At 39.3% G+C, this 16,333-nt stretch overlaps 1 protein-coding gene across 1 annotated transcript; it reads left to right on the top strand.

The window, feature by feature from the left end:
- The first annotated feature begins 23 nt into the window (after nucleotides 1-23).
- LOC134748357 (DNA repair protein RAD51 homolog 1) lies at nucleotides 24-10,214 on the top strand. The gene is made up of 8 exons (XM_063683136.1): nucleotides 24-379; nucleotides 550-749; nucleotides 1,281-1,428; nucleotides 2,650-2,757; nucleotides 3,562-3,662; nucleotides 5,843-5,972; nucleotides 7,434-7,571; nucleotides 8,640-10,214. The coding sequence occupies exons 1-8, from the start codon at nucleotides 290-292 to the stop codon at nucleotides 8,745-8,747; spliced, it is 1,023 nt and encodes a 340-aa protein (XP_063539206.1). The 5' UTR covers nucleotides 24-289; the 3' UTR covers nucleotides 8,748-10,214.
- Nucleotides 10,215-16,333: the final 6,119 nt, after the last annotated feature.

Raw genomic sequence — 16,333 nt, 5'->3', positions numbered from 1 at the left:
CAAAAAATCCAAAAATGCCATAATCGACCATAGTGGCCAAAGAGCATATAATCACTACATAGTTGACAGAACTAAACAATAGCTACGAAGAAAAATACTTAAATAGTGGAAAACGTGTTATAAATATCAGGAATACTACAAGTTGACTGCAAAATCGCCAGATTATCACATAGTCGTAATTCTGTGAATAATATGTGCATGTGGACGTGATATTTGATACATTTGGGTCCTACAGTGAAACAAGCAGCTGCTGGACTTATTTCGATGTTTAGTTGTATTTTCTGGAGCGATGTCTGCAATAGCCACGGCCTCCGCCGCCACTGTGTCAGTGGACGAAGATGCCGATGAGTGTGGACCGCAGTTGATATCTAAATTAGAGGTATATTTAGTTAATTATTCTGACATTTACGACTTGAGTATCTGTTATGATCTTATGATGTTCTCTAGATTTGTCTTTAATCTGTGTAGCCAGCCAGTTAGCAAATGGGTGCAAATTCGAAATCAAAACAACTGCGCCTGGCTCTCAGGAGGATAATAATGTTTTTTCAGGGCAATGGTGTCACATCGGGAGACATAAAAAAACTGGAGGAAGCCGGGTACCACACGGTTGAGTCAGTGGCATATGCACCGAAGAAATGGCTGATTACCATCAAAGGCATCTCGGAGCAAAAGGCGGACAAAATACTGGCAGAGGCTTCTAAACTTGTGCCCATGGGCTTTACTACTGCTACAGAGTTTCATCAGAAAAGGTATTTTGATGTGCTTTAATTATGTGTAATTTATGATTTATTTACTTTAAGTATTGATTTAACTAACCTAGAAAAAAGTACATATACAAACAGCAGTTTCAACTATGTACCTGAATCCGAATTTTAACCGTGATTGTTGAATTATTTAAATACTTTAGGTATTTGGGTGAATCAACAATTTCTTGTTGTTATTGTGTCCCGTCAGGCAGGAAACAATATTAGCACAGTTTGTTAGACGGAATGTTGTATAACGATCCACAAACATGCTTATTAGTGGTAGCTCAGTGGAAAGGCCTTATATCTACCACAAAAATGGATGGTTGGTTATTTTAATTACCATAAAATCGGAATTTAAAGAGTGACCCAGGAGAATGTAACCGTGGCAACGAGTGACAAGAAAAAGTTGATTCACCCATTTAACTATTTTATTGATCAGCCTTAAAGTTACTCAGGGTTTGTTTCCCCATGTTCATTGATAAGTATACTTTTCTAGCTAAGTAATTAATTAAACATATAACCGAAATGTTTCAGGGCAGAAATTATACAATTAACAACAGGATCCAAAGAGTTGGACAGGCTGCTTGGTGGAGGTATTGAGACGGGCTCCATCACGGAGATATTTGGAGAGTTCCGCACGGGCAAAACACAGATCTGCCATACTTTGGCAGTCACTTGTCAGGTAATACAATGCAAACAGTACGATTTTGCATTTTTAAGTATAGTAGACCGAGGAGAAATATCCCCACTAAATCCCTGGGAAGAGGAAGACCTCCTGACACATGGTGGTCCAATATCAAGCGAGAGATGAAAGCCCAGAACCTTACCCCTATGACAACCCAGGATAGAGCGTCCTGGCGCCGCCGTACAAGGAGGCCCGACCCCAGATAAAACTTGGACTAAGGGAAGGAGGTAGAAGAAGTATAGTAGACAGGCAAAACAGATCACAGGGCGAATCTGATCAGACTAAAAAATCTGATGATATTTAAAATATTTCTTAACCCTCCACGGGCCTCTACTCCTGCCCCAGTATCACACTAGTATGGAACTCCTATGAGTGAAATGCCAAAAGTGTACTTTCCAGAATCAGAAATGTCCTCAACATTAAAATATCTGTAAAAAAAATATTACACATACAATTATTTTAAACACTTACATATAGTGTAACTCAAATGCTAACAGGAATTTTACACTTTTACAGTAAAACATTGCTTTAAGTATTAAACAAAAAAATTGGCCAAGCCCGTAGTCACAACTGCGGCAGCAAAGTGTTCCGTGAGTAGCAACAGAACAGTGAGCAGTAGAATCTATGCAACATTTCACCGACAAAATCGCAATTTCCTTGTTTTCCGTAGATCGGAACGACTTCTAAGCAAAGTGACACAATGACGTCACAATGTGTTGCCATTTGTGTTAGAGCGTTTGCTCTGTAAAGTGGCAATGCCAGACTTTGACCATCATTTGTGACTTGTATTGCTTTAAGACAATAGGTCCCATACAGACATTTGATCCTCAAAACAAACCTGATCGACTGATACCATTAAAAAAAATTTGTCAACTACCCTATTACTTAAAAATTTGTCAACTACCCTATTACTTAAATGAAATATCACTGGTTTAATAGGGTATTTGACTACTAGCCAAATCAATTTCTTTTTTCGAACTGTCAACACGATTTCGCTACTATGGAATTTATATGAAACACTAGCATGTGACGTCACAATCAAATTACCTACTCTTTATAGTTTTATACGGGTATTAAAATAGAAATTGTGTCTAAAAATTACTGCTGTCTATGTTTCTCTATTAATCTTCTGGTGATTTATTTCATGCATAGTGTAAAATAATTTATTTTAAATACAGTCAAATACCCTATTGTTGTAAATTTTTGTCTTTTCTCTAGCTGCCGATTGAGCAGTCGGGCGGTGAGGGCAAGTGCATGTATATCGACACGGAGGGCACGTTTCGGCCGGAGCGCCTGCTGGCCGTGGCGCAGCGCTACGGCATGGAGGTAAGGGTGCCGGTTTACTAACTTAAAATAAATCTATAATAAGTATTTGTGACGTTCCATGGGTAAAGGTACCTTATGGCGGTTGGCACTTACACCATTATTAACGACGCACCAATACTAATGCGGTGCTAAGTGACGTAAGCGCCGACCGCCATAAGGTGGATCGTCACATCTTGAGCCTAACCTTGATATTTTGTGTCAAAATTAAACAAACTATACCAACTGATGAAAAGGCGCAGTTAAAGGGTTAAACAGGTATTCTCCGTTGGATATATAGATATCACGTATCATTTTATGATTAATATGTACCGTGTATCTGCAGTATAGTTCCATAAGTCTCGTAAAATTGGTATTGAAGCAGAACTGTTTCACTTTGTAATATTGAAAAAAAAAAAAAAAAAAAAAACAATGAAATTATTTTCAAAATTGGGGTTAGATATGAGGATATCACGTAGCATTTGTGGTATATTGTACAAAAAAAATCAGCGATATCGTATTTGGAGGAGCCCAAACTTGGTATGTTTTGAAAATTCTTTTTGTTTTAATAATAAAAAATGGCTGAAATTTTTAGAATTGCCTCAAAAAGCCCTTTCGTATGAAACCACACACAATAGATTTAAAAAAAAAATCATAAAAAAATGTTTCAGCACCTAAGATATTTTTTTTAGGAACTGCGAGTCAAAAATTTTGCTTTTGCGTGTGCCAAACGGCTAACCTGTAATACATCGATTTGCGTTTTTTTTATTCGAATAGCTTACACCACGGGGACAAATGGGAATACACCGATTTGTGGTTTTTATTCAGGGCGGCGCTGTTCTGGACAACGTGGCGTACGCGCGCGCCTACAACACCGACCACCAGACGCAGCTGCTGCTGCAAGCCTGCGCCATGATGGCCGAGTCCAGGTACCTGCTGTACTTTAATAAATAAATAAATAATAAATATTATAGGACATTATTACACAAATTGACTAAGTCCCACGGTAAGCTCAATACAGCTTGTGTTGTGGGTACTTAAACAACGATATAATATATAAATACTTAAATACATAGAAAACACCCATGACTCAGGAACAAATATCCGTGCTCATCACACAAATAAATGCCCTTACTGGGATTCGAACCCAGGACCATCGGCTTCACAGGCAGGGTCACTACCCACTAGGCCAGACAGGTCATCAAGACCAGGGACCGGCCCGCTATCCCTTATCGGGGTTTTATAAGGGTATTGCATAAGGCTTAACTCACCATACCCTTTGCCAGACGAAACCCTTTGTTTTGGTTTTAAAAACCCTTATATAAAGCTACCACATTTGAGTAATCGGTAGCCTAAATACCCTTACAAAACCCTTATCATCCGCTCACCAACACCTTGCATATTCCTTATAAGGGTTAGCCTTATAAAGGGCTTCCCTTTTAGCATATAAGCGTGCTAATTTAAGTCGTCTACCTTGTTCATAAAGCACACACTACTTCGAATCCGAGCGATCGTCGGCGGCGACGGCGGCGTTCTTTGACTAGACACGTATTTTCTTTCCTTTTCATACACTACCGTAGCGTAGATATATACTAATCCTGTCTCTTTCACGCAAAGGGAAACCTTTATAAAAAGCGCTTAAAGATAAGGGTAAGAAAAGGGGATTAAGAGCTAGCCTTATTTTTGGTTAGCTTTTCGGTAAGGGTTAGTCAAAGGTTCAATAGGGAAAGTCTTTCAATGTGTTAGCCGTGTTTAAGTGTCGCCCATTGAAAGGGTTTTATCGCGGAAAGGGTTGTCCGGTCCCTGATCAAGACTTAATAGAATACTTTAGATTACGTTACAATAGGTGTTGGGTATAGGGTCTCGCCGCGGCGAAATGGTGAACACAGTAGAACTTTTAACAGCTTATATTTCTAAAAGCACACACAATACGTACACAAAATAAGAACTCAAAATGACAGTGTGTGTACGTGCGCTCGCGCGGATAGCATGGACCGACTGAATCGTCATACAGCGCACATACAAAACCAGAATGGCGGCTCGCGGCCACCGTTAAAACTACCCTTTTTAAGTTTAGATTTCTTAATCTACCTAAGTATATATTAACATAGCATTTAGCAATACAAAATAATAAAATATGAGCACGTCGCTAACAATAGGGTATATTACACATGTTGAATTTTAAAACTAAATAGATAGAAAATGAGCAATTTATCACAATAAATTGGAGACTTAAAAAATATATGGGTTTAATAAATAAATACAAGACAAAAAAAATTAAGTTCTAAATAGGAAAAAAAGAATGAAACCATTCGATTCCTTACATTTTATTTAAAAAATAATTGTATGGCAACAAAATACATAAACGCAATATTTCACCGACAAAATCGCATTTTCCATGCTTTCCACGGCTTCTAACTTCTAGCGATAGCGACGTTAAATGCTGAAGTCACGATGGGGTAGGGATCGAATAATCCTTAAAAGCGCCTCACGTAATGGACGCCCCCAAAAAAAAAAATAGTGACGTGCACCTGGGCGTTTTCTAAAGTAAATATTGAAAACCTGATTCTCACAGATTCTGGTGTTTTTGGGTTCTTTCAACTCAGAATTACTAGCATATTCAATCGTGATGATAAAAAAAATGTCCGAATTTTTTTAATGAAAATTTTACATTTTATTTTATACCACGTCGGTGGCAATCAAGCATACGGCCCGCCTGATGGTAAGCAGTTACCGTAGCCTATGGACGCCTGCAACACCAGAGAAATTACACGCGCGTACACTCCTTTTTTGAAGAACCCCATACTGTAGCCCCTCGGGAAAACCTCGGCAGGGAGCTCATTCCACAGCCGGAGCGTCCGCGGGAGGAAATTCCTCTTAAACCGCACAGTACGCGACCATTTAGGTGCTAGGGTGTGAGGATGAATACCCTGCCGATGGCGAGCGGTGCGGTGATAGAAAGCGGCCGTTGGGATCATGTCAAACAATTCTTTAGAGCACATTCCACCACGTCACGCACACGGCACATACAGTGTTATTTTAGGCAACGCCCACCTACTAAAGAGAGAACTTAAGAGGACACCATTTATTATTTTGCCTGTTGTTACAGATATTCACTCATAATAGTAGACAGCGCCACAGCCCTTTACAGAACCGACTATTCAGGCCGGGGAGAGCTAAATCCGAGACAGCAGCATCTGGGCCGCTTCATGCGGATGCTGCTCCGTCTGGCTGATGAGGTAATGTCAGCTTTGATAAAATATATTTTGTATATAACTGGTTTAAAAACATGGATTATTACTGATTATGGGTTTGGCCGGTCGAAGTATTTTACAGAAGGCGCCAGCATAGGTTTTACCTGTGAATTTTGTCAAATTATCTTTTTTTTTATGACCTGTATTGCCCTTTAAGCCAAATCTCATAGAAACAGGTTTAATCTATGCTGGTGCCATCTATGCAAACCTTTGACGGTTGCCAACCCTATTGGTTGGTGATTTATGTCATCGGTGAGGAGGTGGAATGTGGCTCAAAGCTGGCAGCCAACGGATAGGCGCCGATTTGACTGTCCCCGTTATACACCTCATGGTATTCCGCAGTTGGACATCGACCTTTTCAGTGTGTGCATTGTTTAGCCAAAGCTCGCGGTGACGTGCGTGCGTTAGCGCATGTGGCAACCAACTGGCTTGGTACCGTGAAGGGGACGCGATTCGAAGGTATAAATCCGATCTCGCGCGGAGAGTTCCATAGGACTGGTAACACCTAGATATTTGGGGTGTGGGTTGTAGCGAAGAGCTTCCCTTCAAAAATAACGTTGGGGTTGTATGCAGGCAGCTTATTGTTTAAGTGGACACTTCCGTTTTGTTGGCATTAGGCCGCAGACGCCATATATTGAAGTAGTGGGTTAGCTCTTCTAGGTCTTTGCTAGTTTGTTCCGACACCTGAAATCCCACGTGTTGGTGCGCAATGGCGATGTCGGCGGCATAAACAAACTTCCTGGACACCGTCACAGAATAAATAATAGTATTATCATCAGGCATCGTCAACTGCGAGCGAAATCCATTGAAATGACGAACTTTGACTTCACTTGACTAAGTAACAACCCTAGTACTTCAATGGATTTCGCTCGCAGTTTACGATGCCTGATTATCATACAGAACGGTCACGCACCGCCCCGCCCCGACTCGAATTACCTCGCCCCGCGACACAAATCTGGCGGACTTCTGGCGTACTCTCAGTACTATTTTTAAGCAACTTACTCACACTATGACGCATGTCGCGTGTACAGACGTGCCGTTCACACAGAAACGCAAGTGATTTTTGATGTATAGCGTGTCCGCCCGGTGACACGGTATCGGGAAGATCAGCTAGCCATACACGCACGGATTTGCCCGTCGGATCTGCCTGAAAGATGTGTCTGGCGGACACATCCGTCAATGTGTGGCGAGAAATAGACACAGATTTGTCCGCCGGATGCCCGTCCGCTGCCCATCTGTGTCTATTTCTCGCCACACATTGACGGATGTGTCCGCCAGACATCTTTCAGGCAGATCCGACGGGCCAATCCGTGCGTGTAATGGCTAGCTATCATTGGTGTACAAATTAAAGAGCAGGGGCGCTAATGTTGAACCTTATTTAAAACTTATTTTACGCGATTAAGTCCCGTCATTATGAGTAATAATAAATAGTAATAATTATTACAGTTCGGCGTAGCAGTGATAATAACCAATCAAGTGGTCGCTCAAGTGGACAGCGTTGGTGTTTTCAACGCGGACACCAAGAAGCCCATCGGTGGGCACGTGCTGGCCCACGCCTCCACCACCAGGCTCTACCTGCGGAAGGTGAGGTCGTTCAAATGGGGTCCCTTTGTTTGACATAATTATTGAAAGTCATAATATAATGATTGTCATATTATCATTAGTCATAATTCTGAAACCGTTAACTATTCAGGATTTTTCTCAGGTTATCCTATAGATAGGTTAGGTTAGGTTTGTTCCATGGCAATCCTGAAAAGTTACGCGTTTCTGAGAAAAACCAAATTATGACTAACGAAAATGTGGACAAACAATACATTATAAATCATAAATCATTTATTTTCGTGATAAACTTACATACTAGCATTACAAGGAAAATTAAAAAATCATATTTGTAGTGTTTACGAAATGGGCTCGCCTCAGCATAATGCCGACCCAAGTGTCGGCGCTGATCTTCCGGCGAGTCCATTTGTGGGCCACGATCGCATTTGTATTATGACTGAAAACTATATGGGAAACAATAGAAACCCCGTTCAAATATAAAAACTAACCGGCCAAGTGCATGTCGGACCGTGCGGGCTCCGTAGTTGCCCGCCTGTCACATGAGGCAGACTTCAAAGAGAAGGGGGGGGTCAAATCAGTAGTGTAGTTCGGAAAGGGGACGAAGTCACGTGACCGCTTCTCCATCCAAAGTTGTCCCGATTTTACAAGATTTTTACGCTTTTTTTTTAATTTATGTGGGGCACAAAAACAGTAACACCTGTAGTTTAGGCCCAAAAATATAGAGTACAAAGAATAATGAAGTGTGAAACCAACAACATCGCCCACAGATTACTAGATTACCTACTGATAAATCTACAATATATATTTTTATACAATTTGAAGTAATTTGATGTACACACACACACACAGCTATTGTCTTCGTTTTTTTTTATGGAATAATGGTCCCCAAGCTGTCACATAAAATGTTTGGAGATATTTTTTGGAAGTTTAGAACATTATGTTTTAAGTAATAAAAATACGGTAAAACATATTTCTGCAATATTTTTTTAATTAATCCCAACGAAAAGAGACTTTAAAGAACCATAGGAACCATCATTCGAGAGAGGTATAAAGTGTTGACTGTACACTAATTATAATATTTGGTGTATGCAGGGCCGCGGCGACAACCGCATCTGCAAGATCTACGACAGCCCGTGCCTGCCCGAGACGGAGGCCATGTTCGGCATCAGCACCGAGGGCATCACGGACGCCAAGGAGTAGATGAAGGCCCATAGGCCCAACCACAGACCACGTTCTAAAGACATAGCATAGTCCCGCTACCCCTCTGCCACGCATACTGTAGCTTTACTCGATAAATTTTCAAATTTCGAATCACGCCACCAATCCTACTTCAGTCGGCGGACCACATTTCTTTGAACGGACCAATCACGGCACGGGACTCGCTCACGTCCCCCGCACCCCTGTATTTTTGGCAGCATCGGTTTCATGAAATAATGAGGGCTACCGTTTTTGTGCTCACCAGTTGGCGCCACTGTAGATGGAGGTCCAGAAAATCAGATCTCAAAATTCTTCTATGCTTATTTTTATAAAATCAATACGTTCTAATATACGCAAAGGTATTTTAACGTCTAAATGTGTAATTTTTTCAACCTGTTTTATTTTGCATATATTTTAGTTGGCACTTTTTTTAAACCACTAACATTTATTGAGCTATATCTATTGTTTACCATGATAAATAGAAGATGGACAAAGATGTACCACAATTATGAATAAGGAGTGAAAATTCCCGATAAAAAAGCTTGAAACCCCCAAAACTTTTATGCATTTGATATTTTGAAAGACCTCTATCTACACTAGCGCTAGCGGCGAAATTAAACGCGGTAGCCCTCATTGCTCTATACGAGTTCTTTAGAAATAGGTGTTCTGTGGGGCCAACACACACATTAGCGTCTTTCTAGCGTCGGCGTCAAGTCAGCGTTATGGAAAATCGCGTCGCTGCGCAGTTGCGCCAACGTTGCGTCGAGCAGCAGCCATAGTTGACTAGACGCTGACGCTCGGGAAACGCTAGTGTGCGGCCGCTCTTAAAGCTTGAGAAGCAATGATAATAGACATTTCGTCGTTGTAGAACCTTTATCCGAACTAATTGGGAACGAGACCAGTTCGGATAATAGAATCGGGTTTTTGAGATGACATGAAACAAAAACTATTTTTTTACATAAAAACAGTACACTATAATAATATTTGACGTACAAATTAACGTTGGGATATAAAACACCTAAAAAATGTTCGGATAAACTAAGTCAGAGTTCGGATGATTGAGGGTTCGGATAATCGAGGTTGTAATGTATTTGGAACCCTTATGGGGCTTTTACCTCTTATGTTCCAAACGCGTCGGTACCTCAAGTGTAACAAAACAGACTGTCTGAAGTGCCTAACTATAAGTTAAATTATATTTCTCAAGATAAAATTTAAGACATTTTATGCGTATGAAAAGAAAATCAAAAGGCTGACCATGAGTCTATCTGCGCACTCGCGCGATGACACTTGATAAAAAAATTATACCTACAACATTTAATGTAGTAGGTATTTGTTTTTTATGGACAAACTGTAATTTAAGCTGCAAACTATATTGATTATTTAGCTATTTTAGTCCCATTTTCTCGTTTTAATTTTATTGTAAATACGTAATTGTAATTCTCAGCTAGACAAATAAAAATATGAATTATACACTGGTATTTCTATATCCTACAAATATACCTAAGTTGACTAAATCGATGTTTTAAAGGTAATAAAAAGTGACAAGTATTTACGAATTAATCCTTTATTTACACATTTTAAATATGACAATAAATTGAACTTTATTTTCTATTGCTTTTCTATATTTCAACAAGTGTATATCATAAATGACAAGCCGGAAGCATTCAGCATTATATTTCATTAGAATTGAATAAATAATCCAATGAAAAAATATTTTATATCTTCGTATTGTTAAAAACGCTAAAATTAAATACACTTCTAGTTCCTCTTGATTGAGATATACTTTTAATCGTGTATTTTTATCTATTAGTCCATTGCACAAAAGCTCCAAACGAAATAATAACTAAGGCCTAAGGCCAGGATTACACTTGTAAGTTTTACTTACATAAGTAGGGACACAGCTATACTACAGAATGAGATATGTATATCGTTATCTCATTCTAGCAAATAGCTTTGTCCCTACTTACGTATGTAAAACTTACAAGTGTAATCCTGGCCTAAGATTGAGTTTTACTTACGTAAGTAGGGACAAAGCTATTTTTCTAATGAGAATGAGGTAATAATATTCATTTCTCATTATGTACCATAGCTGTGTCCCTACTTACGTAAGTACAATTTACAAGTGTATCTCAGGCCTAAGGTCAATACGGATTCCTAACGGGTAAGTGTGACTGGCCCTCGGGCCCCTCACCAAAGAATATAATACTCACTAGGGCCCTCACACTGTGCCCTGTTTACACATTGATTAGTATATATTGCAAGTTCATACATTTACTGCGTTTAGCGGCGAATGTATATTATGTATGAACTCGCAATAAACACTAATCAATGCTCCAATGGCCAGTCACACCCGTATTGACCTTATACTTCGTTATAATCTCAATTGGCCTATATGGTAGTGGAATTCAGTTCATTTATGAGTAAATAAAGCACAAGGCGTATATCTCAACCAAGATTGCTTCTAATCATTACCCAAATAGTATCAAAAACAATAAATAAATAATTCTATAACCATTAATCCTAATATGGTATAAGACCCTATGCCCTAGTCATGGTAAACTTATAAGCAAAATCGAAAACTAGCTGTTAAGGGGTAGTTTTCTTTATGGGCTTAAATAGGGTTCTTTAAAAAGGAGTGTATAGTCAGCTGCAGAGAAAAGGTACCCCCCTGCATAGATGTTTGTATGCAAAGGTGCTAAGCTGCATTGCTGACTGTACATATTTTAACCTTTTGGACGCCAATGACGGATATATCGGCACCGCAGGTCCAACGCCAAAGACTGATTAATCCGTCACAGACCAACATAGACCTACGTTGTACAATGGGCTGTGCTCTGAAGAACTGTTTGACATGATGCCAACGGCCGCTTTCTATCACCGCACCGCTCGCCATCGGCAGGGTGTTCATCCTCACACCCTAGCACCTAAATGGTCGCGTACTGTGCGGTTTAAGAGGAATTTCCTCCCGCGTAACCTTCGGCTATGGAATGAGCTCCCTGCCGAGGTTTTCCCGAGGGGCTGCAGTATGGGGTTCTTCAAAAAAGGAGTGTACAGGTTTTTAAAGGGTCGGCAACGCGCGTGTAATATCTCCGGTGTTGCAGGCGGCCATATGCTACGGTAACTGCTTACCATCAGGCGGGCCGTATGCTTGAAAAAAAAAAACGTGCATGTGCATAAAGTTCAATTTCAGTTTTGACACTTCGGTGACGTGGCGTCAGTGTGACTATTGTGTTTGACACGGCGTCGAAAAGGTTAAAGGATCGGCGATGCGTATGTGACTAACGAGCGAACAATTCATCTTTGCTTATAAAAAGTTTAAGATGCCTACAGGGATTTATATTTATACTCGACCGTTTGTAATAAATAAAATCATCTAAAATTAAAAATATTACGTTCTGGCTCCAATTCAATTCAATTGCCTCCATATTCAAGATTTATATGTGCCACAAAAATAATCAAAAAGGTTGAAAAGAGGAAGAAATAAATATAAATCAATATAACGTCTAAAAGTATCTTTCCAAGCAAAAAGTTGCACTTTGTCGCTTGCCATGAGGACGCTTTGACAGGTTATTCGTATTAAGATATAAAAGATATAAGCAAATCTCGTCCTTATGGTAAGCGACAAAGTGGGACTTTTGACTAGGCTTCAACACACAACTATAGTTAGCAGCAAAAGTAACTTGGCGGGTTTTGTTCAGAATGATCTTAAGAGAGTAGCAGTAATGATAATTCCGCTACTTCACGCTAGATGTCGACTACGAAAATAAAAGTCTTTGGCTGTATAGATCATTTTGAACATATCTCACCCGCTCAGCTGTTTTGCCGAGTTAACATTCTTTTGACAAAGATTCATAACATAATGGTCGAGCATTCCCCAGTTTATCAATTTACAATACGCTAATAACTATAATATATTGATTGACCCTTTTTGGAAGATAGGAAAAATAGCAAAACTAGCCCATTATACACAATCACATCTATTACATATACAAATGAGAATATAATTACAGTTATATCGCCAGGTGACAAAACTCACTAATAGGGGAGTATGACTGCAATGTTCCGCCGCCAGAGTGCAGCACTAGTGCACATACTTAACCATAGAGTAATTTATACATACTAGGCCTTAAACAGTTTTTTTAACAAGTTTTCACCAAAGCGGTTTGTTTACAGATGGACTACCACGAAACGCGACGAGTCGATATTTCGTTATATGCCTCTCTATCGATCGAATAAGCAAGTGAAAGAGAGGCAGAAACCGACATTTCGTTTTTGCGTGTTTCGCGGTAGACCGTGTGATTGTGCTAGTGACGCCCTCTACGCAGAGTTTTTCGTAATATTCCCTATTGCACAAAAATCAACCTTGTTTTGTTATAAGTACGGTTCACTGAATTAAATATCTGAACATGCCCCTATTGTTAAGGCTGTCTTTAGAGTGCATGTTCAGATTATTTAGAGCACCTTGGCCGCTCTGATATCTCAGATAGCGACTGTACAGTCAAGTCAAGGTGTTAAATATCGCGACGGCCCAAGTGCCAAAAATATGTCTACACGACCTTTTTCCCCATACATTGTGCACATATTTTTGGCACTTTATCCGTGACGAACGAACACATTTTTGTGAGAAAATTATTTCACTCACATACTCTATATTGTTTAGAAATAGTAATATAAACATCACTTAAATTTGCCTGGCCTAGTGGCTCCTAATTCATAAGCAGGGTGCCTAGCCAAGGTGACATTCGCCTGCGCTGCGACAACGAAATTAAAACGCTTTATGTCTCTATCACTCTTTCATATTAGTGCGACAGTGACAGTTGCGTATCGTTCGCTGCCGAGCGTAAAAGAGCAGGTTGGCTATGCACCCAGGTAACTCGAATCTTGAATATACCTAGAAATATACTGGGTGACCTTGCTATATCTAGTTAGTTTGGCGAGTCACAATTTCCATACATAATTTAAATTTCGATTAGCTTTTAAATACTACAAATGATTTTCATTTGGCTATGCCCCTTTTTTCGATTTCAAGGTTGACCAGTAGGTATGTACCACAAGTTCTCCTTTCAGAGTATGATAGACTTAACAAAATCACCCTGTATAAGTAAAAATCCGATACCAACAAAAAAGTTACAGTCAAGTACATAAAAATAAACGTTTTTCTTAATCAAACGAAAATGTATCGTAGAATATTTTTCATTATTTTATTATAATTCATTTTAAATCTTGCAGGTTGATTTTGTTTGACGATACTGAGGGGTGAATGGGTAGGTCATACTTAACAACTTTTACTATGCCAACCCCGAAATCGCGAAAAAAAAGCTCATACATGTCGGCGAGGGGTATTACTGCAATGTTCTGTCGCCAGAGTGCAGCACTAGCACCTATCGTAAACCATAGAGTAACTTATACATACTGTGCCTCAAACTGTTTTTTGACAAGTTTTCACAGATAATTTAGAAAGTCGTTTAGAAAGGGCCTACCGGGAAACGAGAAAATCGAAATTTATTTATTCGCCTCTACATCGCTCGCGAGAGTGATAGAGGTTAGATAACGAAATTTCGATTTTCTAGTTTCGCGGTAGACCCTCAGATTGTGATGGATTGCGGTAGTAGTGCCCCCTACGCAGCGTTTCGCGTAATATTCCCTATTACATGTTAATGTTTTCTATGGAACAGCAGATGTTTTTTCGCGATTTCTGGGTTGGCCCCATAGTAAAAGTTGTTCAGTATACATATATCACCTACATATCAAACCCTCAGAATATAGTCAGACATAAAAAAATCAACTTGTATAGTACCAGTCAGGGAATATATACAAAGTTATATCTAAGTAGGTATGACTTTAAGCACTACTAATTTAAAAGGGCCAGGATACAGTTAATACAACTATCAATTCCATGTTCATAATACGTAATAATATAAATTATACAAATCTTAGATATAATTATAATAGTATACATACACATCTGCATCATAAGACATTTGATTACATCAAATGTCTTATGATGCAGATCAATTACATATAATTTAGACAAAAAACAACAAAAGTAAAACAAAGCGTTTTGACAAACAACAATATTTCCGTAGGTAAATTTAAAATTTAAAACTTATTTTACGCGATTAAGTCCCGTCGTTGTGAATAATAACAATATTTTTGTAAAGGCAAGTTGCACCAACCACAATTGGCCGGTAAAAGTATTTCACAGAGGCGCTAGCATAGGTTTTACCTGTCAATCCTACGAATAACGAATAGTATTATATTTAACCCAAATACCATCAAACAAAACTAGAAACAGGGGAAATCTATGCTGGCGCCATCTATAATATACCTTGGATATTTAACCACATCCGCAGTGAACTATGACTATTAAATACTAAGAGGATATAACCAAACGCGGGAAGCCATTAACAGGCGTTCCCCTCTGTCGAAAATAGTCGGCCAATGGTCATACACAATATATGGACTGACGTTTATCTGACATGGCTATTTTGACGTTACATATGTAATTATACATTTGACCAAAGATAGATATAACTCCGTAATAGATGGATACAGTCTAAGGAAAAAACGTGCCTCGAAAAATCAAGAAAATTTGATTCTCGATCAGATGGCGCCACTAGTTTTGGCCTACTCTCGTATAGAGGGCGTTGACGGTTTCGTTTGTTATTTATAATTTTATCACATATCAGTGAAAGAACATGGGTCAAAATCATATAAAAATAATTAATGCAAATAAAAAAATCATTTATCCATATTTAAATACATTTTATCGTTTTTTATAAATCTTCATTTTTAGTTTTAAAGTGTGTCGACAGATGGCAGTGAATTTACTGGGGTTACAAAATTTACTATGACAGTACCGCTCTAGTATAAGTTACTCTATGATTTGACGTTCCCCTGCCCTGCAAGAATTGGCAGACTTTTTTGTACAGAAAATTACAGACAAGGCGTCTCCGTTGGTTATATCCTCCAAGAAGGTTGGTTATATATTAAAACGGGTTACTTACGTATTTTAAGTCGAAAATCGCTCGACATGTCTGCGCCGGTCCGCCAACGCGAGCTCTCGATGATCTTCTCGGTATAGAGTGAAACATGTCGAGCAATTTTCGACTTAACCTGTCATCTACAAACTGCAAAAAAAGCACCCCTTTATTTACCGAGGACGGAGACTAGCGTACCGTATATACGTATTTTGATGCTTATAAAGGGGCCCACGGATTATCAGTCCGCCGGACGACATCAGCCTGTCAGTTAGAACAAAAAATTTCGAAGAACTGACAGGCCGATATCGTCCGGCGGACTGGTGATCAGTGGGCCCCTTTTTGACTGCGGGTATCAAGACTGGTAATCTCCGTACGTAACAAATACGGGGCACAAAATACTGGACGGAGATCTCCGGCCGCGGTAGATAGAGGATACGTTTATTTTAAAAAATTTGACAAATGTATTTGGCTTTTTTGATCGGTAATTTCCGCATTTGGTAGACGTAGGCGGCAGGTTAAAATACGTGAGTGATCCATTTTAAAATATTTAACCTTTTGGACGCCAATGACCGATATATACGCACCGTAGGTTCAACGCCAAATACC

Source organism: Cydia strobilella, chromosome 16 (assembly GCF_947568885.1).
Source record: "Cydia strobilella chromosome 16, ilCydStro3.1, whole genome shotgun sequence".
Taxonomy (NCBI): domain Eukaryota; kingdom Metazoa; phylum Arthropoda; class Insecta; order Lepidoptera; family Tortricidae; genus Cydia; species Cydia strobilella.
The sequence above is the reverse complement of the archived record's forward strand: the minus strand, read 5'-3'. Positions and strand labels throughout refer to the sequence as shown.

Bases quoted from the DNA above. Each gene is read 5' to 3' on its own strand.
- LOC134748357 (XM_063683136.1), top strand. From the start codon at position 290: ATGTCTGCAATAGCCACGGCCTCCGCCGCCACTGTGTCAGTGGACGAA. The intron at 2,758-3,561 runs GTAAGGGTGCCG...GTTTTTATTCAG, and splicing joins CGCAGCGCTACGGCATGGAG to GGCGGCGCTGTTCTGGACAA. The intron at 5,973-7,433 runs GTAATGTCAGCT...TAATTATTACAG, and splicing joins TGCTCCGTCTGGCTGATGAG to TTCGGCGTAGCAGTGATAAT.